Source organism: Pocillopora damicornis, chromosome 3, assembly GCF_964200805.1.
Source record: "Pocillopora damicornis chromosome 3, jaPocDami1.2, whole genome shotgun sequence".
Classification (NCBI taxonomy): Eukaryota; Metazoa; Cnidaria; class Anthozoa; order Scleractinia; family Pocilloporidae; genus Pocillopora; species Pocillopora damicornis.
Genome location: NC_142672.1, coordinates 4,587,751 through 4,607,001, shown reverse-complemented (window position 1 = coordinate 4,607,001; position 19,251 = coordinate 4,587,751). Strand labels below are relative to the sequence as shown.

The 19,251-nt window shown below is 37.4% G+C and overlaps 2 protein-coding genes across 3 annotated transcripts; one reads left to right on the top strand and one right to left on the bottom strand.

Annotated features, from left to right (window-relative positions):
• Positions 1-54: 54 nt before the first annotated feature.
• On the top strand, positions 55-17,794 carry LOC113665947 (E3 ubiquitin-protein ligase MARCHF6). 2 transcript variants are annotated; one of them, XM_027181689.2, is made up of 30 exons: positions 55-93; positions 311-410; positions 1,962-1,994; positions 2,210-2,250; positions 2,672-2,815; positions 3,640-3,712; positions 4,883-5,039; positions 5,211-5,355; positions 6,083-6,144; positions 6,451-6,483; positions 6,815-6,866; positions 7,169-7,227; positions 8,062-8,142; positions 8,659-8,687; positions 8,955-8,994; positions 9,146-9,220; positions 9,557-9,611; positions 9,719-9,867; positions 10,153-10,203; positions 10,820-10,920; positions 11,260-11,397; positions 11,792-11,843; positions 12,262-12,441; positions 12,761-12,830; positions 13,054-13,235; positions 13,958-14,092; positions 14,180-14,269; positions 15,003-15,135; positions 15,619-15,754; positions 16,424-17,794. In XM_027181689.2, the coding sequence occupies exons 1-30, from the start codon at positions 72-74 to the stop codon at positions 16,509-16,511; spliced, it is 2,706 nt and encodes a 901-aa protein (XP_027037490.2). In that variant the 5' UTR covers positions 55-71; the 3' UTR covers positions 16,512-17,794. The 2 variants fall into 2 exon arrangements, with proteins under 2 accessions (XP_027037490.2, XP_027037489.2); XM_027181688.2 differs by having other exon boundaries at positions 5,211-5,361.
• A 502-nt stretch (positions 17,795-18,296) lies between these two features.
• On the bottom strand, positions 18,297-19,224 carry LOC113665950 (uncharacterized). The gene has a single exon (XM_027181692.2). The coding sequence runs from the start codon at positions 19,079-19,081 to the stop codon at positions 18,398-18,400; it is 684 nt and encodes a 227-aa protein (XP_027037493.2). The 5' UTR covers positions 19,082-19,224; the 3' UTR covers positions 18,297-18,397.
• Positions 19,225-19,251: the final 27 nt, after the last annotated feature.

The window sequence follows — 19,251 nt, the reverse complement described above, 5'->3', positions numbered from 1 at the left end:
TGCGTGGACTGGGGCGGGGGAAATTTGTATTGCCTCACAACCAAGAATAGTCTTTGACCAAACGAAACAAGATGGACGACGATGCACACGAAGGTTGATAGGAGTTCCTCGTTATTTGCTCTCCTATTGCATTTTCTTAAAATTAGTGTAACTTTCCTTAAAGATTTTTATAATAATTACCTGGAAATTTTTAAATAACACCACGAATCTTTCCTTTTGATGTGGAAAATGAAAGGATTAATTTAAGGTATTAACATTCGCGTACAATCTGTCTGTTCCTATGTTTCTCAGTGTTTTTGTTTTTCTCTAGGCGATATCTGCAGGGTTTGTCGCGCTGAAGGGACACATGATAAGCCTCTGTACCACCCATGTATATGCACGGGAAGCATTAAATTTATACATCAAGAATGGTACGTATTTTGAGCTTTTTATCTAGGTTTTTTACAAGAGCACCATACTGGAGTGTGTTAGACCGGCGAAGCAGATCTCGTGATCTGCATCAATATCTCTTGTATTTAGTGCTTAACATCGTTAATTGTTTGCACAAGGCCGAAAAATTACGCCCAGAGCAATTTTTTCTCAATCAACGGGAAATATAGAATGGATGAAAGTGAGATGTTGAATTCACTTACAGGAAGATTACAGTGTACATGTGCGTTGTATTTTAGAATTCTGTTTTGTTTTCAACGTTGTCTAGACCGAAAGATGTCAACTTACGTTGGTAGCGATAAAAAGGAAATAGAAAGTTTCGGCTTGTTATCTATGATCGGTAAAGCAGTACAGCGGTTTGCTTTGTTAGTGCAGTGCAAAATTGTACATTTCTAGTTTCCTTGTATAAATAGCTTCATCCTTAGTCTCTTTTGTATTATGACATTTTCAGAGTCAGTATTTAGTTACATAAAATTGTCATGGTGCTTTAATTTTATAGTGTTGGTAAGCTACAAGGTCAAAGTGTTTTCACAATAATAGTATCTAAATATGTGACTTTCATAGATCCAGGCATTGAAATGATACTATTATTATGGAGCCTTAACTAAACCACTACAGTTATCATTTTGGCTAGTGTAAACAAAGTATTCTATTTTAAATTCCTTCACTTTCAATCAAATAATAGTTAAATTCTCTCAATATGGTGGGAAATTAAATGGTCAGATGAACAATTTTGTCTCTTTGGTGGCATGGAGGTGAATAGTACTTGCGAGTTACCTCCAAACTTGCCAATCAGCATGACTGTGAAAAGTACCTTTTATTTGTGTGGTATATACTTTTAAATGGTTTTACTTAGTTAATACCAAACAAGTGAATAGTGCTGTTTGATGTACTGATTGGCTAGTATTCATTAGTCAATATTCACCTTAGTGTTGGTGAAAGAGGTGGATATTTACCTTGCTGCTTCCTAGCTCAATGAATATGCACCACTATTCACCTCCACTTGGGTGAATATTTGTTAATGATGTAACAAATCATGTTATTTAGGGGGGAAATCCTGAAGTGGCTGAACATTCATTCCCCAAACCTCACATGAAAATTGTAGAATTAAGTGCTGTATCATACAAACACCATTTGAATATCAGCTAAGCCCTCTTGCAAAATCATGATATCTTCCTGCTGGAGATACATGTAACATGTTATCTTTGCATACAAAAAGATTATGTTATGGTTACATAATGAATCACACCTGCAGTGGCAGTGGTTTCCTATTTCATTGGTGTTAATATTGCAAATAAAAGATTAAATGGCTGCATTGTGATACAAGGTTTCTCTTTATATTTTAGGAAATATTTCACTTGTCTGCTGGGTTCACTTGTAAAAATATTCTTCAGCACTCAAACATAAAATGTCCTTACTTCACACAGCCATATATATGTATTATTCCCTTTGTGAATTTGCTAAAACATCTAATATTGACTTCTTCTGATTTTACTTCTTTTCATTCATTGGTTCCATTCACTTATTTGCAGTTTGGTACAGTGGCTTAAACACAGTAAAAAAGAGTGAGTATTAATGTCATTCTATTCAATAATCTGGAATACTTGTAAGTAAACTGTTAATTCATTTCATTTTACATTAAGACTATTACACAAAGTTTTGGCTAAGAGCCAACTGCTGGTGAAATTCACCACTGGAAATAGCGGCAGTCGCCAAATTGAACCATAAATAGTGGTATTCCTTAGAGTGAACTTTTTTGTCTTTCCTGTATCCATTTCAGATATTGTGAATTATGCAATCACCGGTTTGCATTCAAACCAAGTGAGTGTCATTAAAATAGCTTTTGGAATATTTGCTATATAGTATTGTTTCCTGGGAATTGTAATTTCTTCTTTATAAAAGAATGATACATTCTACCATAAATTTATTTGCTCTTTTAATTTGTCTTCTTTGATGTATATGTTTGAACCTGTCTCTTTGTGTAGCATTTCATAAATTCATCTATTTAACAATTATCTTCTTTGTTCTTTGAAACTGTCAATATATTAAAATTTGTGTTTTAATGAACAATTTAAAATATGTTCATTGTGGTTCTATTGCTTTTTTTGTTGTTTTTTTGTTTTGTTGTCGTAATTAATCAATCATCATCTTATACATGTTCAAACAAAGGAAACAAAAAAGTTAAACATCATATTTTTTACTGACAACAATTTTTTGTTTGTTTGTTTCTGTTTTGTCATAGTTTACGCACCAGACATGCCCAACAGACTTCCTGTCAAGGATTTTGTTGGTGGTTTAGTAACAAACATTCTTAGAGCTCTAAAATATTGGCTTCATTACACACTGGTTGCCTTGGCATGGCTGGGAGTTGTGCCTATTACAGCATGTAAGTCAATGCAGTTTCATTTTCCTTACTCTAAGTCTCTGTCTGAATACAAGATGTAAAAATCTTCCCTACATGAAGGCTACACAGTCATGTATTTCCATTTTTAAAATTCTCTCTTTCATAAAGTACTTGTTTCTCAGATAGGGATAAGAGTGACTTACACCAGATTCAAAAAATGAAGGATGTAACTTTGGTAGTTTAATTTTTCCCTGGTTCAAATTTACTTCCAGCTCTGTTTTGAAGTAATTGTGATATATTGCAGTACCCAAATAGACAGGACAAGAAAATTTGAACCATTGATAAAATTAATCAAAAGTTGCACAACCAACTCAATCTGTTTATGTTTCCTCCTTGTAACAAGAAAAGGGCTTTTTACTTGATATAAATGTACCCCAAATGTTTTAACCCTCAGGAAGTCCTACCTCCATGAACTTTTAAGCACAAACAAAGCCTTCATTCAGTGTATGTTGTACCTGCATGTACATAGAACTCTTCCCTATGGACTTGAAATAGGTTGTTCTTATTCCTTTGTCATGAAACTCTAGTTGGATCACTATGGTGATGATCCAGTTTTATATGGTAATTCAATTTTCAGTAGGATAATGATCCCTATTGCCAATGAAGTGAAGGGATAAAATGTCTCACCAAAAGTAATATAATCTTGTTATTCAATAGCTGTAAGCTTCCAACAACAATGTTTTAATGTTGATTCAGTCAGGTCAGGACTTGTTGGACTAAAAAAAGAAACTTCTGATGAGCAAGGCAGAAATGTTTGGCAAAAGCTGATTGTGAAAGCACTTCAATTTCTTTTTTTCATATTTTAGATCGTATATACAGATGCCTATTTGCTGGATCTGTCAATTCTCTTCTTACTTTGCCATTAGATATGTTGTCCACGTAAGTACTCTGTGCTCTTCCCATCTCAAAAGTACAGTGCAATGTAACAACCACGTGCAAGGGTTCCAACCTCACCCTTATTCTAAGTTGTGATTTGGCAACAAAAACATTATGAAATGGCTTCCAGAAAGATGGTTGTGGTTCCCAGAAATGTCATGGAAAAGCACTCTTTAAACTGCTTTACTTCCCAACATAAGCAGCCAAATTGGTGACTTTTGCTGCAGATTTAGTTTGACACCAAAACCTTTTTCTTCTTGCCATGGTGACTAAAGTTGTGGTAGCTTGGAACTCTGAGTGCATTTTTGAAAATGACAAATACAGTTGAACCCTGATAACCTGAATTGCTGAGGGAAATCAAAATAACTTTGAGTTATCAGGGTTTTGAGTTAGAGGGATTTTGAACAAAAAGACCGAAACACTTGATTAAAGAGGTTTTTATGCTTGTACATGTTTTATTGTAAGATTTCTAGCAATGTAAGAGCATGAAAACAAGAGAAGAAAACAAAAGGAAACAAAAAAAGCATGAAAACCACTAGTACTAGAAAGCAGCTGCTTTTCAGAATGTGTAGCGCTAAATCTCACTTTAACATGTCGTATATTGACAAAGGTTTATTTGTCATAATATACGAGACTAAATGTAATCTTCTGATGCAAAATGTTATGGCTTATTAGTCCGCAAAAGTGAAAATGGACTTCAAGTTATGGAGGGTAAAATTACAAAGAAAAATACCTGAAGGGAAGTAAACATTGCTTTGAGTTAGCAGGGTTTCAAGTTATAGAGGTTAAAATTACAGTAAATAATAATTATATGAGGCAAATCCAAGGGAAATTAGTTTGCTTTGAGTTAGCAGGGAATTCAAGTTAGCAAGGGTTTGAGTTATGGGGGTTCAACTGTAAATTTTAAACCATGGAAGATGTCAAAAAGTTAGTATTGGATAATGCTGTGGGAAGAGACTACTGTCACTTAAAAATAATTTTTAGCAAGATATACATGATTAATTTTTCCCCTATTGATTAGCCACAAAGATGTTCTTACACATAATTTAGCCTTTTTTTTTCAAACCCCAAAAAATATTTAAAGCTATGACAAAATGAGGTAGTTTTAGATTTCTAATAATGCATGATACTTAGGCTGTCGATCAAATTATTGCAATTTCTGTCTCTCTGCAGAGAAAATCTATTTTCAGACTGTATACGAGGCTGTTTTGTGGTAGCCTGTACACTGTGCGCATTCATTAGCTTAGTTTGGTTACGGGAACAGATTATCACAAATGGTGGCCCTGCATGGCTGGAGCCTAATGCTGATCCTCTTCCTCAACTTAATGTTGTAAGTTTAAGCTCAGAATGCTTGAAATTGGCTCTCATTGTAGCAACTTAATCTCGCACTGTATGTCTGCCATTCTGTAAAATGGATTTCAGGTCAAACTGGTGTTAAAGATTATAAACAAAGAGAAAAGTCTAATCACAACATATGCTTTCACACTTTCTTTTAATTTAGATAAACAATGATCCTGGGGGTGGTGCTGAGAATGCAGCTGCTGAGGGAGGTGGGGGTGGGGAGAATGTTAACCAGCCTCAAGATATTCCAGAAGAAGAAGGGAACAATGGAGCAAATCAAGATGCAGAAAATGGAGCTCAAAATGGTGATGGTCAGCATAAACAGCAATAAATATTTTTTGTTATTGTAATTGAAAGGAAAAAAAAATTTCTTTGGAATTTTCATTGAAGTTACTTGTAGTTTAAGGATGACACTTTTGTAATTAACCTTTAAACTCCCATTAGTTACCAAGACATAATTTCTCCTTACAATATCATTATTATCTCAGGCAGACAAGTGATGAGAATGGATAAAAATATAAATTTAGGGATTGTTAGTTGATCCAATGCCAAATTCTTCAAACTCACGTCATAAGAATTAATTTTTATTTTGGACAGTAAGGAGAATTACTAAAGAGATCTTGGGAGTGAAAGGGTTTAAGACAGCACATCCAAGTTGGAGTTTTATGGTAACTCTGACACCCTAAAGCTATTTGTAGAACAAGTGAAGGTGTCCTGGCAAGGGAAGTTAGTATTATAATGACAGATCAAGTCTTTACTGCCAACTTGATGCCAAAGGAACTGCTTTAAACCTTATATCAAACAAAATCATTGGCTTTTCTGTTGTCAAAGAAACAGAACATACACCAACTACTGTGGAATGATTTATGCAGTATTGGGCCACACAGCTGAAGCATGCTCCAGTGTCATTACTGAATGCTTGCATTCTTCACATATTATATGACACAAGAACTTATTTGATTTGAAGGTCTGTTCTTGTTTGCTCTGAAGACTCTAATGATGGTGATGATTTTGAATTTTTTTTGTCCACAGATGATGCAAATTGGAATCCTGTGGAATGGGAGAGGGCTGCAGAAGAACTTACATGGGAGAGGGTAAGATTTTTGCTTTTGTTCTCAAAATTAGCCACATATTACACCAGATTATGCTTGCATGGTGATTATCATAAAGAATACTACATTTTGTACACTTGTACAAACTGACACTTTGAATATCATTTAATGTAAGTTAAAGCCTAATAACTGGCCATGAGTTCATCAGATGTAATGTTGTGTGTTACCCTCGTGAAACAAAGTTAATCATAGTATTCCTGGTGGTAATAAATATATGCATGCCTAAAGCTGTATTGGTGTCAAACATTTTGATGAACACTCAATCTCTTTATCAATTTTCTTCAACAGATGCTTGGGCTGGATGGGTCTTTGGTATTTTTGGTGAGTTTCCAAACTATATTTGTTTGCAGTTTAAGGTGAAGTAAATTACCTTTTGACCTGTGGATGAAAAGCAAATGAAGATACTTTGTATTATCCTTGCAGGAAAGCTGCAATGAAAGAAACTGCAGAAAAAAAAATTTTCCTATTGTGTTTTTAGTTACATATTAACTTAAAGCTCTTTGGAGGTAGATGCATTTATCTTCTGCCACCTTGCACATCTTGGATTATAGACTTAATTAATAAAAAACCTCTCATTGGTGTTTAAGTGAAAATGTATTTTTGTTTGTTTACATTTTGATTCACAAATGCATCTCTGGATTTTTTTTTTCAGGAGCATGTTTTCTGGGTGGTTTCTCTAAACACATCCTTTATTTTGGTCTTTGGTGAGTAACTTTGCATGGTTATTAAGGGAGTTGTGTCACAATTTTTGCAGCTTGAAAGTTTTAGCCAATAGTATTGCTAAGGAATCCTCCCGTTCATAATCATCCACATTCTTCTTCTGGCTTATTTTTACTGTGCTGTTATTTTTCTACTCTGGCTATTACCGGTATGTTTAAGTCCCTGCTTTGATGAGAGGGGTTATCTCCTTTGAAAATGGAAAAATTATGATTTGCAACATACAGTCACATATATGATCCCATTGTAAAATGATGTGGTGGTTGATTGTTGTGTTATTTTTTTTCAGCCTTCTGTCCTTTTCACATTGGGCAGTTTACAGTTATTCTATTATCACTTGAGGAAGTGGTAAGTGGCAGGTTTCGTGATGTCTGTGTGTGAATGATACCTAACTTTACGTGACTTTGTACCTATTAACAATTGTAGTAGGATGAGTGGAGTCCAATTTGGTTTGTAATCACAGGAGAAATGAACAAAGGAGGATGCCTGCAACTCAGAACCCCAATTAGTTTATCATGATTACAGACATAATTTGGCACAAATCTCAGTCTCCACTTAGTTAAAACTGTGAAAAAATTTGAGAGACAAAACACCTGTCACTGGAAACTGGTAAAAAAAATAATATCATACCAGTGACTTTTTTCTGAGAAGAAAAAGCACTCAATAGACCTTTTCACAGCTTGGGCAAATGACATGTTTTGTCTAGTTTGTGTAATGTTGAGCATTACTTATGTACAGCCCTATTGGTGCTCAAATTGAGCTGCTGATTACCAGTCACAATTTAGAATTTTGCCATAGTTTTTGTTGATCATGAATTAAATAAAAAGCCTTCATTTTAGATTTACTCTAGTTGTGTAAGATTGCAGATGAAAAGGAAACAAAAGTCTGTGGCAACCCAGAGTTATGTTGATAAAAAAAAACTACTGGTCGCTTTAAAATCCCCTCTCCCTTTTTCACTTCATAATCATCTTTTGAAGTATTAGTATTATTTTTTTGTGAGCCATATCTAAAATACTTCACACCAAACTTTACTCAGTTGTCTGAACGCTTCTTTGGCAATATTTCTTGTTTCCTTTGGCCGTGCATGTATGAAAGACAGTAACTATTTCTTTATGACTTCTGGCAATGAAATTTTTATGTGCTTCAATTTGTTTCTAACTTTCTTTATCAATTATTTTGCAGTTTCAGTCATCGAAATTTGAAGGTCTTTTAACTGCAGTTCTAGGATATGTGATTATTGCCTTCTCTCTAATATTGTGTCATGTATCCTTTTTTACAAGAAATGTCACTTTGATGTATTTTCTTGAAAACTTGAAATTGTATAAGTTAATGGATCACTTTGGGGGGTGGGGTGGGTGAGGTTAGCTGATTTTAGATAATATTTCCTTTGATCTCATCAGTTAAAAAAAGAGATAGCAAAGATGTGATGGGGAAAAAGTTTTTAAAAAAATTTTCTGAAAACAATAAGGTTTAGATAAGTTCAACTTTATAAACTTTGTAAAGTCAATACTTTTTTTCCTAAATGGTAAAATGTTCCCTGAACTAAAGTTTTATTGGGTAGTTTAGGAAAGGACACTTTTCACAATATGAAGTGTACATGTCATACTATACCACTTACCTTGTGGCCTGATGTTGCTACTTACCGTATACCTGTTATAAATTAGAGTCATTGTAACTGATAAGTAACTCCTGGTGTCAAGAAAAGGTACATTGGTACTGGATAGTGCTGTAGTCCAGTGTGACAGTAAAGTGGTTCTTCCTTGACTATTTTTTTTATAGAGTGTAGCATCTGTGTGTGGATTGAGAAGGTAATGTTGTTGGTTCATTTTTTACTTAATAACTATCTTTGTCTTGTGGATGAAAGAGATACAAGTCTATGGTTTAACCTCAACCCTTTTCTCTTAACTTTAAACCCTAACCCTTAACCCCTATGAGTGACCAAGACAGAATTTCTCTTTCTCTTATAATATTAATACAATATATAACCCTAAACCCTCTCTCTCAAGAATCAGAGTATGTCTATTTAGTTAACCAGAGCCAGTAATACTTGATCTATGATTACTCTTTTCTTGCAGACCGAAAAGAATATTGGGGTTGTGCTATGTAGTAGTTAAGGTAAGAACCGGAAAGAAATTTCGATTTGCTCTCTTAATTACTTTGGTTTTGGTTTTACTGCACTCGATTGAAATGCGCTTGAATTTGTCAATATATGTAGGTTATTCAAAATAACTTTTTTCCAATTACATCTTACTTGATTCCTTGGCAGGTTTCATTGTTAATGTTGGTAGAGATTGGATTGTTTCCATTGGTGTGTGGATGGTGGTTAGACGTATGCTCGCTGGTGAGTCTGTTAAAACGAATACATTATGATTGAAATAACTTCAGCCTGATTATGACGGTGCCCCTCTAACATCATAGCACTAACGCCTCTTAACATTTATGGCTTTTTTTTTCGAAAGTCGTAGAGTATTAACACCACTTACAAACACACTGCAGTATTACCGCAACTCGCACACGTTTAACAAGCTTGTGGCCATCTTCTCTGAGCAAAAGAAGCTCTATGTTTATGTGCATTTCTGTTTAAACTTCAAAGGTAGTATCCTCTGAAGATGGTAGAATTGATATTCATTAGTGCTTTATTAAGTGTTAATGAAAGTTTTCTTCTTTTTTTCTATAGTCTCTGTTTGGAGCTACATTGAAAGACAGACTTCTAAGTGTTGATTCGGCACCAGGTATTTTAATGATTATAGGAAGTTAGTATTTTTTAAGGAATATATTCTACATCGAACTTTTTCTTCATGTGCAAAGATTGAAAATCTACTTCTGTTTTATTTCCAAGGTACAGCCATGTTCCTTCACTGGCTTGTTGGTATGGTGTACGTGTTCTACTTTGCTTCATTTGTTCTCTTGCTCAGAGAGGTCCTCAGACCTGGTGTCCTGTGGTTCTTGAGAAATCTGAATGATCCTGACTTTCATCCAGTCCAAGAGGTACGTGACTTCTTCAAGTTATGCCCTAGAATCGATTACCAGCGAAATGATCCCACGTTTCTCCCGCCGAAGACTTTCGGGAGGATCGTAAACCGAAGCCGAGAAAACGAAGGATATCGAGTCTAGTTATGGTTGACCCTCTGAGTAAACTGTTTAAGAAACTTTCCCCTCGTGAGGAGAACCGTGAACCGTGAACCGTGAACCGTGAGAGATCTGATCTGTTTTCTCACAGGGATGTTGTGTTTCAGTCAAATTAAAGGCATTGCTGTTTGTTCGAAATTTCAGATGATACGACTCCCTGTGTACAGACATGCAAGAAGGTTTTTGCTGTCATTGGTATGCTATGTTATACAGATAAATTCCCTTACATCATAAAACAGAAGAAAATTTTTCTCCTATTCCTCTTTGAGACGTTTCTGAAATAGCATAAAGACCTGTCACGTAAATTGTTTTTTCCCTGATCATTGAGTAATAAAGCAAGTTTTCACTCGAGCCAAGCAGAGCTCATCCTGGTTTGTGAAGCATGAGCTATCGAAGAGTCTTGCTATTCCCTTCTGAATGGTATGTTAGTCCATGGCCAGGTTACTCCTTAGCATTTCATCAAGCTTCCCTGCCGGTACTCATTTATATTCTTGAGAGTAGAGAGGCGTTGTGAAAGCAAAGTGTCTTTCCTAAGTTCACAACACAATGATCCGCTCAACTTACGGACTTGCACATCTCGACCCGGAGTCTAGCGCTCCAATCACCAGGCCTCGGTTGTTCGAAGGGTGTATAACGCTATCCACTGGATAAATCTCTGTCTGGTGGATAAAGCTATTCGTTTTGGTATCACTTATCCGCTGGAAAGCAATTTATCCGCTGGATTGCGTTATCCACCTTTATACAACTGGACCCAGACCACCCCGTCTCCCCTTAATGATACATAAGGTTACTTGGTTTCGTTCACTTTTAGGTTGTGTTCGGCACCACGGTGCTCCTTATGATGTATCTTCCTGTCCGACTCATTAAATGGCTGTTTCCAAGTTTCTTGCCGTACAATGTCCAGTTATTCAGGTCAGATGCAGCCTTGTAATTACTCCTTACGTATCGTTCGTCCTCCTTAACTTAGGTTAGGCCCGTTTGGTTCATCGAAAACTATTTCCTTGAATATCTCCGTTATTTTATCCTCTCTAGAAATTGTTTTCCTCGATAAAATGGTATTTTCAGCGGATTTCCCTCGTTGTTGTACGGTACCTGGAGGTTTGGTCCCAGTGTAAGTTCGCTCCTACCACCTTCGCAGGTTTGCCCCCCTCTCCCCCTGAAGTGAAACAAGTTCGCCCCAAAAATTTCCTTGTGTTGTTTCCAGAGCGAACTTCCACTTAAAATGATTTCCATTGTTTACTTTTCTTTCAGTGAGGTTCCCGTAAGCGAGTTATCCCTTGAGTTGCTACTACTTCAGGTTGTGTTACCAGCTTTGTTGGAGCAGGGTCATACCAGACAATGGCTGAAAAATGTCATGCGTGGCTGGGCTGTTGCCGCAGCCTTCGTCCTGTAAGTATTCTCAGTCCTTTACACCCTAACATCAGTATGCATAATCTCCATACTGTTTTCGATAGATTTCTTAAGGTGAAGAGAAGGAGAATTTGTTTTCATATCAGGAGCTTCCTAAGCCTTAAATCACTGATCATTTCCTTTATTCTTGTAACCTTTATATTTGATTCAAGGGTGGTGCTGTAAGAGGAAATTAGAAGCTAGCCTCCCTTAGGTTTAAACGGATTAAAGTGGCCTTCAGTGTTTATTCAGATTTTACTTTTACTCTTCTTTTCCCATCCAAGAGAGTCGCTACACCAAAATTAGTTTTATGTCCATGTTTTTCTAATGCAGGATAGATTTACCATTTTTTTAAAATCATACCTATCAAGATAATCTTTTGCTCTGTTTCCAGAAATCTTAGATCATACCTGTTAGGGGACGTGCCTCTGGATGGAGCAGAAAATGTAAGTTTTTATCGATTGAAGAAAACCTAAGTTATTAGTGACATGTTCACTAGAATTGATAATTAAGATATATGTGATTCTGTTTAGCTTTTTCTGCCTTCGTCCGTCCAAAGACAAAAATTTCAGTTGACTGTTGATAGTTTTTCTGGATCGCTTTGTCTTGCCATAATGCACTTTGTGATTGGTGCAGATATATCGCGCCACCTTCTCAACCAATCAGGCACAAATCTACAAAACTAAGACCAAGTGGGCGCGACTTGGTCACACGCCCACAAGAGCGAAGACGGTACTCGAGAGAGCGGCGGAAATCGAGCTTAAAATAACTGTTAAACTGAAAGATATTCACGGTTTAGTTGGTTGATTAACTAGTTTAATTGTGGAAAAAGCACTCAGGCATTTGATGAATTTTACTCTCCAGGTGTATGGATTGCATTTAAGTTACCGTGTTGATCAGAGGAATGCTGGAAATGGCCCTCAAGTAAACGCTGCCGGTCAGAATGCAGTGCAGGCTCAGCCAGCTGCTGGTAATGCTGCGGGGGGTGGTGGAGCTGCTCTCGGATTTCAGCCGTATATCAGACCACGTATGTTCGCTTTTAAGGTAAACACCTCTCCCTCTTCCCTCTCCCACCCTACCCCTTCAACATAATTATTATATATTTGTTTTTTTAAGTATCTCATCTTTGTTCAGAATACTGGCCTCATAGTAAAGGAAAGATGCTTTACATTTGTTATGACCTCTGGAGAAAGAAAAAAACTTTGCCTCTAATAAGTGTTCGTACCCCAGCTCGGCAGTCAATTTCATTTTCTTAAAGGTTGCAACGTGGAATACGTAGGAATATAGTAGGGAGAAGATTACTCTATGCTGCTTAAACTGAGATACTATGTTATTTTCTCTCATGCTTTTTCTTGTTTCCTAGATATTGTTACTTGTCGTGTTGATGTGTGTTTCGCTGTCTTTTGCAAGTTTTGTGACTTTAACTGGACCAGGTGAGTTACGGAATTAATACTTTTGTCTATTTCGGAGAATGAAGATCAATCTCCCTCGGTCAATTTGCCCTACAAGTGATGAGCCTAATTGATTAAATACAATTGAAACGAAAGAAGCATGTAAAACTTGAAAAAGAGTTAGGGCTTTGACCCTACCATATTCCGCCTCAAAACTCCGATTGTGACAGCTGAAAAAGTCTAAAGTTGTGATCGTTTTGTTTAGTTTTTATTGGCCGAAGCGTGATGCTGCTGTGGATGGGTGATGCCGCTGTACACGAGCTGTATACAGCAGCATGTGGTTTGTATATTATATGGCTTGTTTGCCGAATAGGCAGTGTACTCACCTCCTGGATACCTCTTGGCTGCAAGGGTGTTGCTTTGAAATTCTTCGAGTGGTTTCTCTTGGTAAGTTCCTTGTGGATTTATGGTTCTGTTGAAAGCGGAATTTTGGTGAAGGCTCGCTCAGATCCTTAAAGCCTTGATACCACAAAGCGATTGGAAACTATCCATTAAGACCTGAATGAATCATTGAAAGTAAAAGTAAAATCGTGAAGAGAAAAAAAGAGTTTTAAAAGAGTCCAGATCATTTTTAGATTGTAACAAGGTTGGTAGCTGTTTGAAATCCCCAGGACGTAAAGAACAACATAATTGTTTTTTTTTTTCGTATTTTGTGGTCTGTTTCAAAGAAAGCTTGGACAACCTCTTTTTTTTGTGTAGGCTATGGAGTTTTATGTTGAACACAGAGTCTGGAAAATGACAATAAGCGGATTGAAAAAGTCTGGAACATGTCAATTTTAGCGCAAGAAATGTCAACGAACCTTGTTCTGATGCGTGAAAGCTAACCAGTAGTTCTGGTTTGCTTTGACGAAGAGCTAACGCTCGAGATGTCAGGTTTAGAAACTCTTTACGGTGGCCAATATACATTATTAACGCAGTTGATAAAATCAGTTAACCAGTAGCTTACACGATCACCGCAAGGTGGACCGAAGGTTTCTTCGTCGGCTAAAGATAATCTTAATCGTCATCTTCGACTTATCTTGGCTGTGAGTGAATTAAACTGTTCTTCTATCACTGTAGCTTTATGAAGCTGCCTATAATTAATTGACCTTTATTGTTATTGTCTTCAGGGTCTCAAGTGTGTTATCGTAGCCCTCGCTCTTATTGGCTTGGTACCATTATTGTTGGGCCTTCTGTTTGAGCTCGTCGTGGTAGCGCCTTTGCGAGTCCCTCTCGATCAGACCCCTTTGTTTTTTCCGTGGCAGGTGAGAGAGCCCCAATCCTGTCATACTTTTCTCAGCCCGAGTCTCTTAAGCAATTTAAAGACCGCCATATCTTTGTTTCTCTAACAGGACTGGGCATTGGGTGTGCTTCACATGAAGATTATATGTGCTGTTACCATGATGGGACCAAACTGGTGGCTTAAGAGAGCTTTAGAACAGGTAACACACAATGATTTGATCCATCAACCAGCAAAGGCTGTCCTGCCTTGTACATCTAGTCGAAGTGCTTGTCTAGTAGTTAAGTGTTGTTCTAACTATAGTCCCTGTGGAAGCTAGTCATGTTGCGATCTTAGAGTACGATGTATGACGGGAGTAGTTTATTGCGACGACAGTAATTGGTTAATAGTCGATCGGGAAAGATGGACATCTATTTATTTAGGTCAGTTATCGAGGTACCTTCCAAATATTTACGTACACTTATAGTAAAGCATTGGTTAGCGATCTCAGGCTTAGCAGTACATTTCGTAATAGTCAATGGGCGAATTATTTCTCCATATGAATGGGAGAAACTTCTGTAAATCAATTTTTTTTTTCATGACATCAATGTTAGGTTTACCCCTACACCCTAAAGCTGTATTTGTTTTATTGAGATCGATCAGTAATTTTACCACAATTGGTAGTAAAGTCGCAATCTGATTGGCCAATTTGCTGTTGTCGACAAGAGTATAGACAACGCTGCTCGCGTCAGCGTGTCCCGTAAAGGTCATGTACCGAGAGAATCGTTTTAGTTGACGTTGATATTGTGGTAAATATGAAATGCTGCGGGGACTAGGCTGCGCCTCCTCGTAAGTATATAACATTTTTACCACTGTGATGACGAATATCGTTATCAATAAGTGTGCAGACCATGCTCAAACACTGTCGATTTGAATCTTTTACTTCAATTTTCCAGGTATATCAAGATGGTGTTCGGAACATAAATGTGATGTTTATATTTCGACACGTGACCTTACCCGTCGTATGTTGTCTTCTATTGGCTGTTTCATTCCCTTACGTCACCGCTGCCGGAGTTATACCCATATTTGGTAAGTATTTGGTGTATATCTTACGTCTGGATTCAGTGGCGTAATTAAACCTCGGCATTTTTACCTTGTGTGCAGCTTAAGAGCTAAGACGATTCCTTTGACAGATTTATCTTAAAATTTTAGATTTAGCTCTAGATTTAGAAATCCTATCCGTTTGTAAATGCCTTGGAATAAGATAGCCTTAATCCCTAGCCTGTCTGTTCCTATTTAAGTGAGTTAGTTTATAAGGTTCTTTCTGGAAAATTATCTCCACCTTGCCTGTTCTTGGCGTTCAGTGGAGCGAAATGCAGTAGGAAATGTTACTCAACCTAACCCTCCCTTGTTTTTTCCCTATGCTATAATTGCGCCATTTAGTGTCACGTTTACCGAACGACTACCTGGAAGAGGCTTTGTCCACCTTGTACAAACTTGCCTCAGCTTCTTAACACTTTCCTAACATCTCCCCACTCGTACTTTATTGATTATTGTTGCCGTTCTCTTCAGTGCGATCACCTGACACTCGCTTGTTCTGTCTCCGCCGTATTTACCCATTCCTGTTGGCCATGTTCATCCTGATTGCGGGCTTTATATTTCAAGGACGTCAATTCCGCCTTTTGTACGAACGAATCAGGAATGATAAGTAAGTTGTGTTTTTTAAAAAGTTAAAAGGTATAAGGTCCTCCTCTGTCACCATCAGATTCTTCTATTCGTCATATTTCTATCTTGTTCAGAAACCAACATCTCCAAATTTTTGTTAAGCTGAAGGTTTAGCTACGTTTTTAGAGAATTCCGCGAATGCCCAAGTGTTCTTTGAAATAACGCACTCTAAAAAACTAATTTGACATGGCTTAACAAGTCAAATATATGACAGAGACTCAAGGGCTAGCTAACCAACTCACCACTGGCCAATTGACTGGGTGACCGACCATTTAACCGAATGAATGACGGACCGACCGAACAAAAAAACGATCGAATGCTCGACTTATCTACGAACCAGGGAGCTTGGTTCCTGGGGATCAATGTGAGTATGCGAAAGGAACTCTGGCATGTTCGCCCGCCTGTTTGAATCTCGCATGCTTGGCTAAAAGTGGTGCAACGCTGATTTGGGTCTGCTTGCAAGCTACGCGGTGATCAGCTTGGTACTCTTTGGGGAGAGAGAACTTGCATATTTTCTTCTTCGTTTTGACCTTACTTTTGGATTCAAACTGAAGACAAAGGGAGAATGGAACTTTTGAATTATGCGACTTAACACCGTCAGGAGTAAGCTATGTTATGAACTAAGGTTATGTACATGTCTGATTTCTTTCAGGTACCTTGTCGGCCAGAAACTGGTCAACTATGAGCATGGCAAACGCCCAACTAAGGTTCCTACCAAAGCAATGGCTGATACCGGGTGAATAATTCATCTTCTTGAAGTGTTCACAGTTCGTACGGAATCACGGATAGCACCAATTCGTCAACAGTCACACAACACAGGATATTTTATAAGCATAGCGTAACAACCTTAACGCAACAAGGCAGCTCTTATAAAGAAATAAAATAAGGACATACACGATAGCGAATTTTAAAATAGCGCTACTCTGTGCAGAGTTCGTTGTTTGTATTTGCCGTTAGTCTACTGGTAGAAGGGAAATTATGCGAGCTTGAGATTCCATTATTTATTAATTTCCCAAAATGTGTGCGATCAATTGTTAGGAAAAAGAAACTCGGATTGAAACAAACGTGAGTGTAACCGTGAGAGAGAGCGATATGCGTTACATGTTGCATGTGTAGTAGTTTTATTATTAGTCACAATTAGAAAGTTTATAAATGATGTAAAAAGTCAAAAAGTTTACCAGGGATTAATTCACTTCCTTTGAGAAATTCTTCAGTTCTGTAGGAAAATAACACCGACAATTATCAACTACAGACATCGGCAGACTTGTGTTTGGAGTTTAACAAGGTGGCTTGTTTCAGGCGTACAATGTAGTGGTAAAACGTAGCAGGACAGTTAACAGCGCGAATCGATCCGAATCGGCCCGACCCGACCCGACCCGACCCGACCTGACCCGAACCTCCTCGCTTTTTCACTCCTCTGCGACTATCGTGCTTCGTTCTACTAACTGAACGTCTAGAACAAGCTATTTAAAAATCGACCTCATCTTGCAAGTGGAAACTTATGTAGAATGATTTATAAGGTTTGAAAAAAAAATTGGTGCGTTTCGTCAGTCAGTGTAAAATAATAGGCTAATGGTTGATTCGTATTTGTACATTTTTGAGTCAAGTCGAGGAGTGAAAAAACGAGGAGGTTGGGGTCGGGTCGGGGTACAAGGAGTCTTCGCGCGAGAGCGACCGTCGACCTTCGCGGAATGTGAATTGCCGTCGCAGGATGTGAGTGATCCTCGCGGGGTAGAATTGCATCTTAGGAAAGTACGAGACTTGCAGGGAAACATTCCTTTTGATTCCATGACTTTCGATAGACCCTTATCATCCCTATGGCTTTGATTTTAAGGAGAAGTCTTGCATTTGTGAATTTAATCAGACTATGGAACTGTCAGCTTATGAATACTTAATGATAGAGAGATTAAGTGTAAATAGAAGTCTATAGGTCTATTGTTATTTTGTTAGAGCTTTAAACATTTCTAGGGATATGAAGGCTTAGAAAGAGGTCATAATAAACTGTTTTTAACTCGCCAACAAACGCGTTGTTTCGCTTGTATCTGAGTGGTATATGAAGAGGATGAGGATTTTTCCTCATCTTTTTTCTTTTTTTTTTATTTAGAAATTTATGTAAAATTCATTAACATCCTCGAAGCTTGTTTTGATTTTTAGTATTTACGGCTCATATTTTTACTGATGAAAATCGTATAAACGTGGTTGAATTGTCACAGCTTATTTTATTGCGTTTGTTACATGACGTTATTTTCAAACTTAAGCTTTCTAAAATGCTGTGACATCCCACTGGATTTCCCTGGCTATTTTTAACTACACTTCTGTCATTTCGATTGGAACTTTAACGGAGAATTTCAGTTACACGCGAAAGCCAATCCCACCATTTTCCTGTTCCTAAGTAAACAGGCTTATGAAAAAAATTAACGGCATTTGCAATCTGTCACAATTCAATTATTCGTTCTCCTCGAATTGTTGATGTTGTGGAATATATTAAAGCGAATTTTTATTTAATAGAACACTCCTGGATCACCTGAAGGTTCAATTTTTTATTGTTATTTAGCTTTGCTTTGAAAAATCGCTCCTTTATCAAATCGCCCCTGGAAGAAATTGTATTCCACACTGATAAGAAAATTTATGATGACTTCGACCAAACCAATCCACACTTGGTTTGCATAACGAAATCTTGAATATTTTGATTTTTACCACAAATCGTTTTGTCGTTCGAAGGTTGCCTAATGTCCGTAACACTATTTGCTTCAGAAAATTCATTACTTTCTTGACACGAAGATGATGACATTTCGTCTTCAGATGAGAGAGATCGTAAACCCCATTTTTCCAGATACAAACGCGCTGTTTCTACATACCCAGCGTTCTCCATAGCTCGTGTAATCAAAACCAACATTTCTTCAGTCTGAGCACGATCGATGGGTAAGCGACCCTTACCATCGACGCTTGCCAAGTTCGCACATGAATCTATAAGCAAACTGGTAATATTGCAGTGACCAGCGATTATTGCGAAATGAAGCGGCGTCCAGCCATTTATGTCCTTGCCTTCAATATCAGCTCCATGATCAAGAAGTAACATCACTAGCGAAAGATTACCGTCAACACAGCTTTGCTGTAAAGGAGTCAAACCGAGTTTGTTCCTTTCATTAAGCGCAATCTGTTTCCCACCGTATTTCAACAAAAATTTCACCTTCGCCACGTCGCCTTCGATGATCGCCTGGTTGAAAATAACGTTTGACGCCGATGGCCAACGAGAGAGTTCTTTTCGTGCGCTTTGGCTTTCCATTACGCTTAAAATAAACTGATTCATTTGTGACAAAACTCCGAATCAGTCCTGAGGCCAAAGGAAGTCTTGTATAAACAAAACATATGCCCACAATCTATTTGATTTTGTAAGCATATCATGGTGAATGACTTGGCCCCAGTTCCGACGGATTAGATATTTAAGGTTTATATATATTTTTGGTTTAATCCATTTAC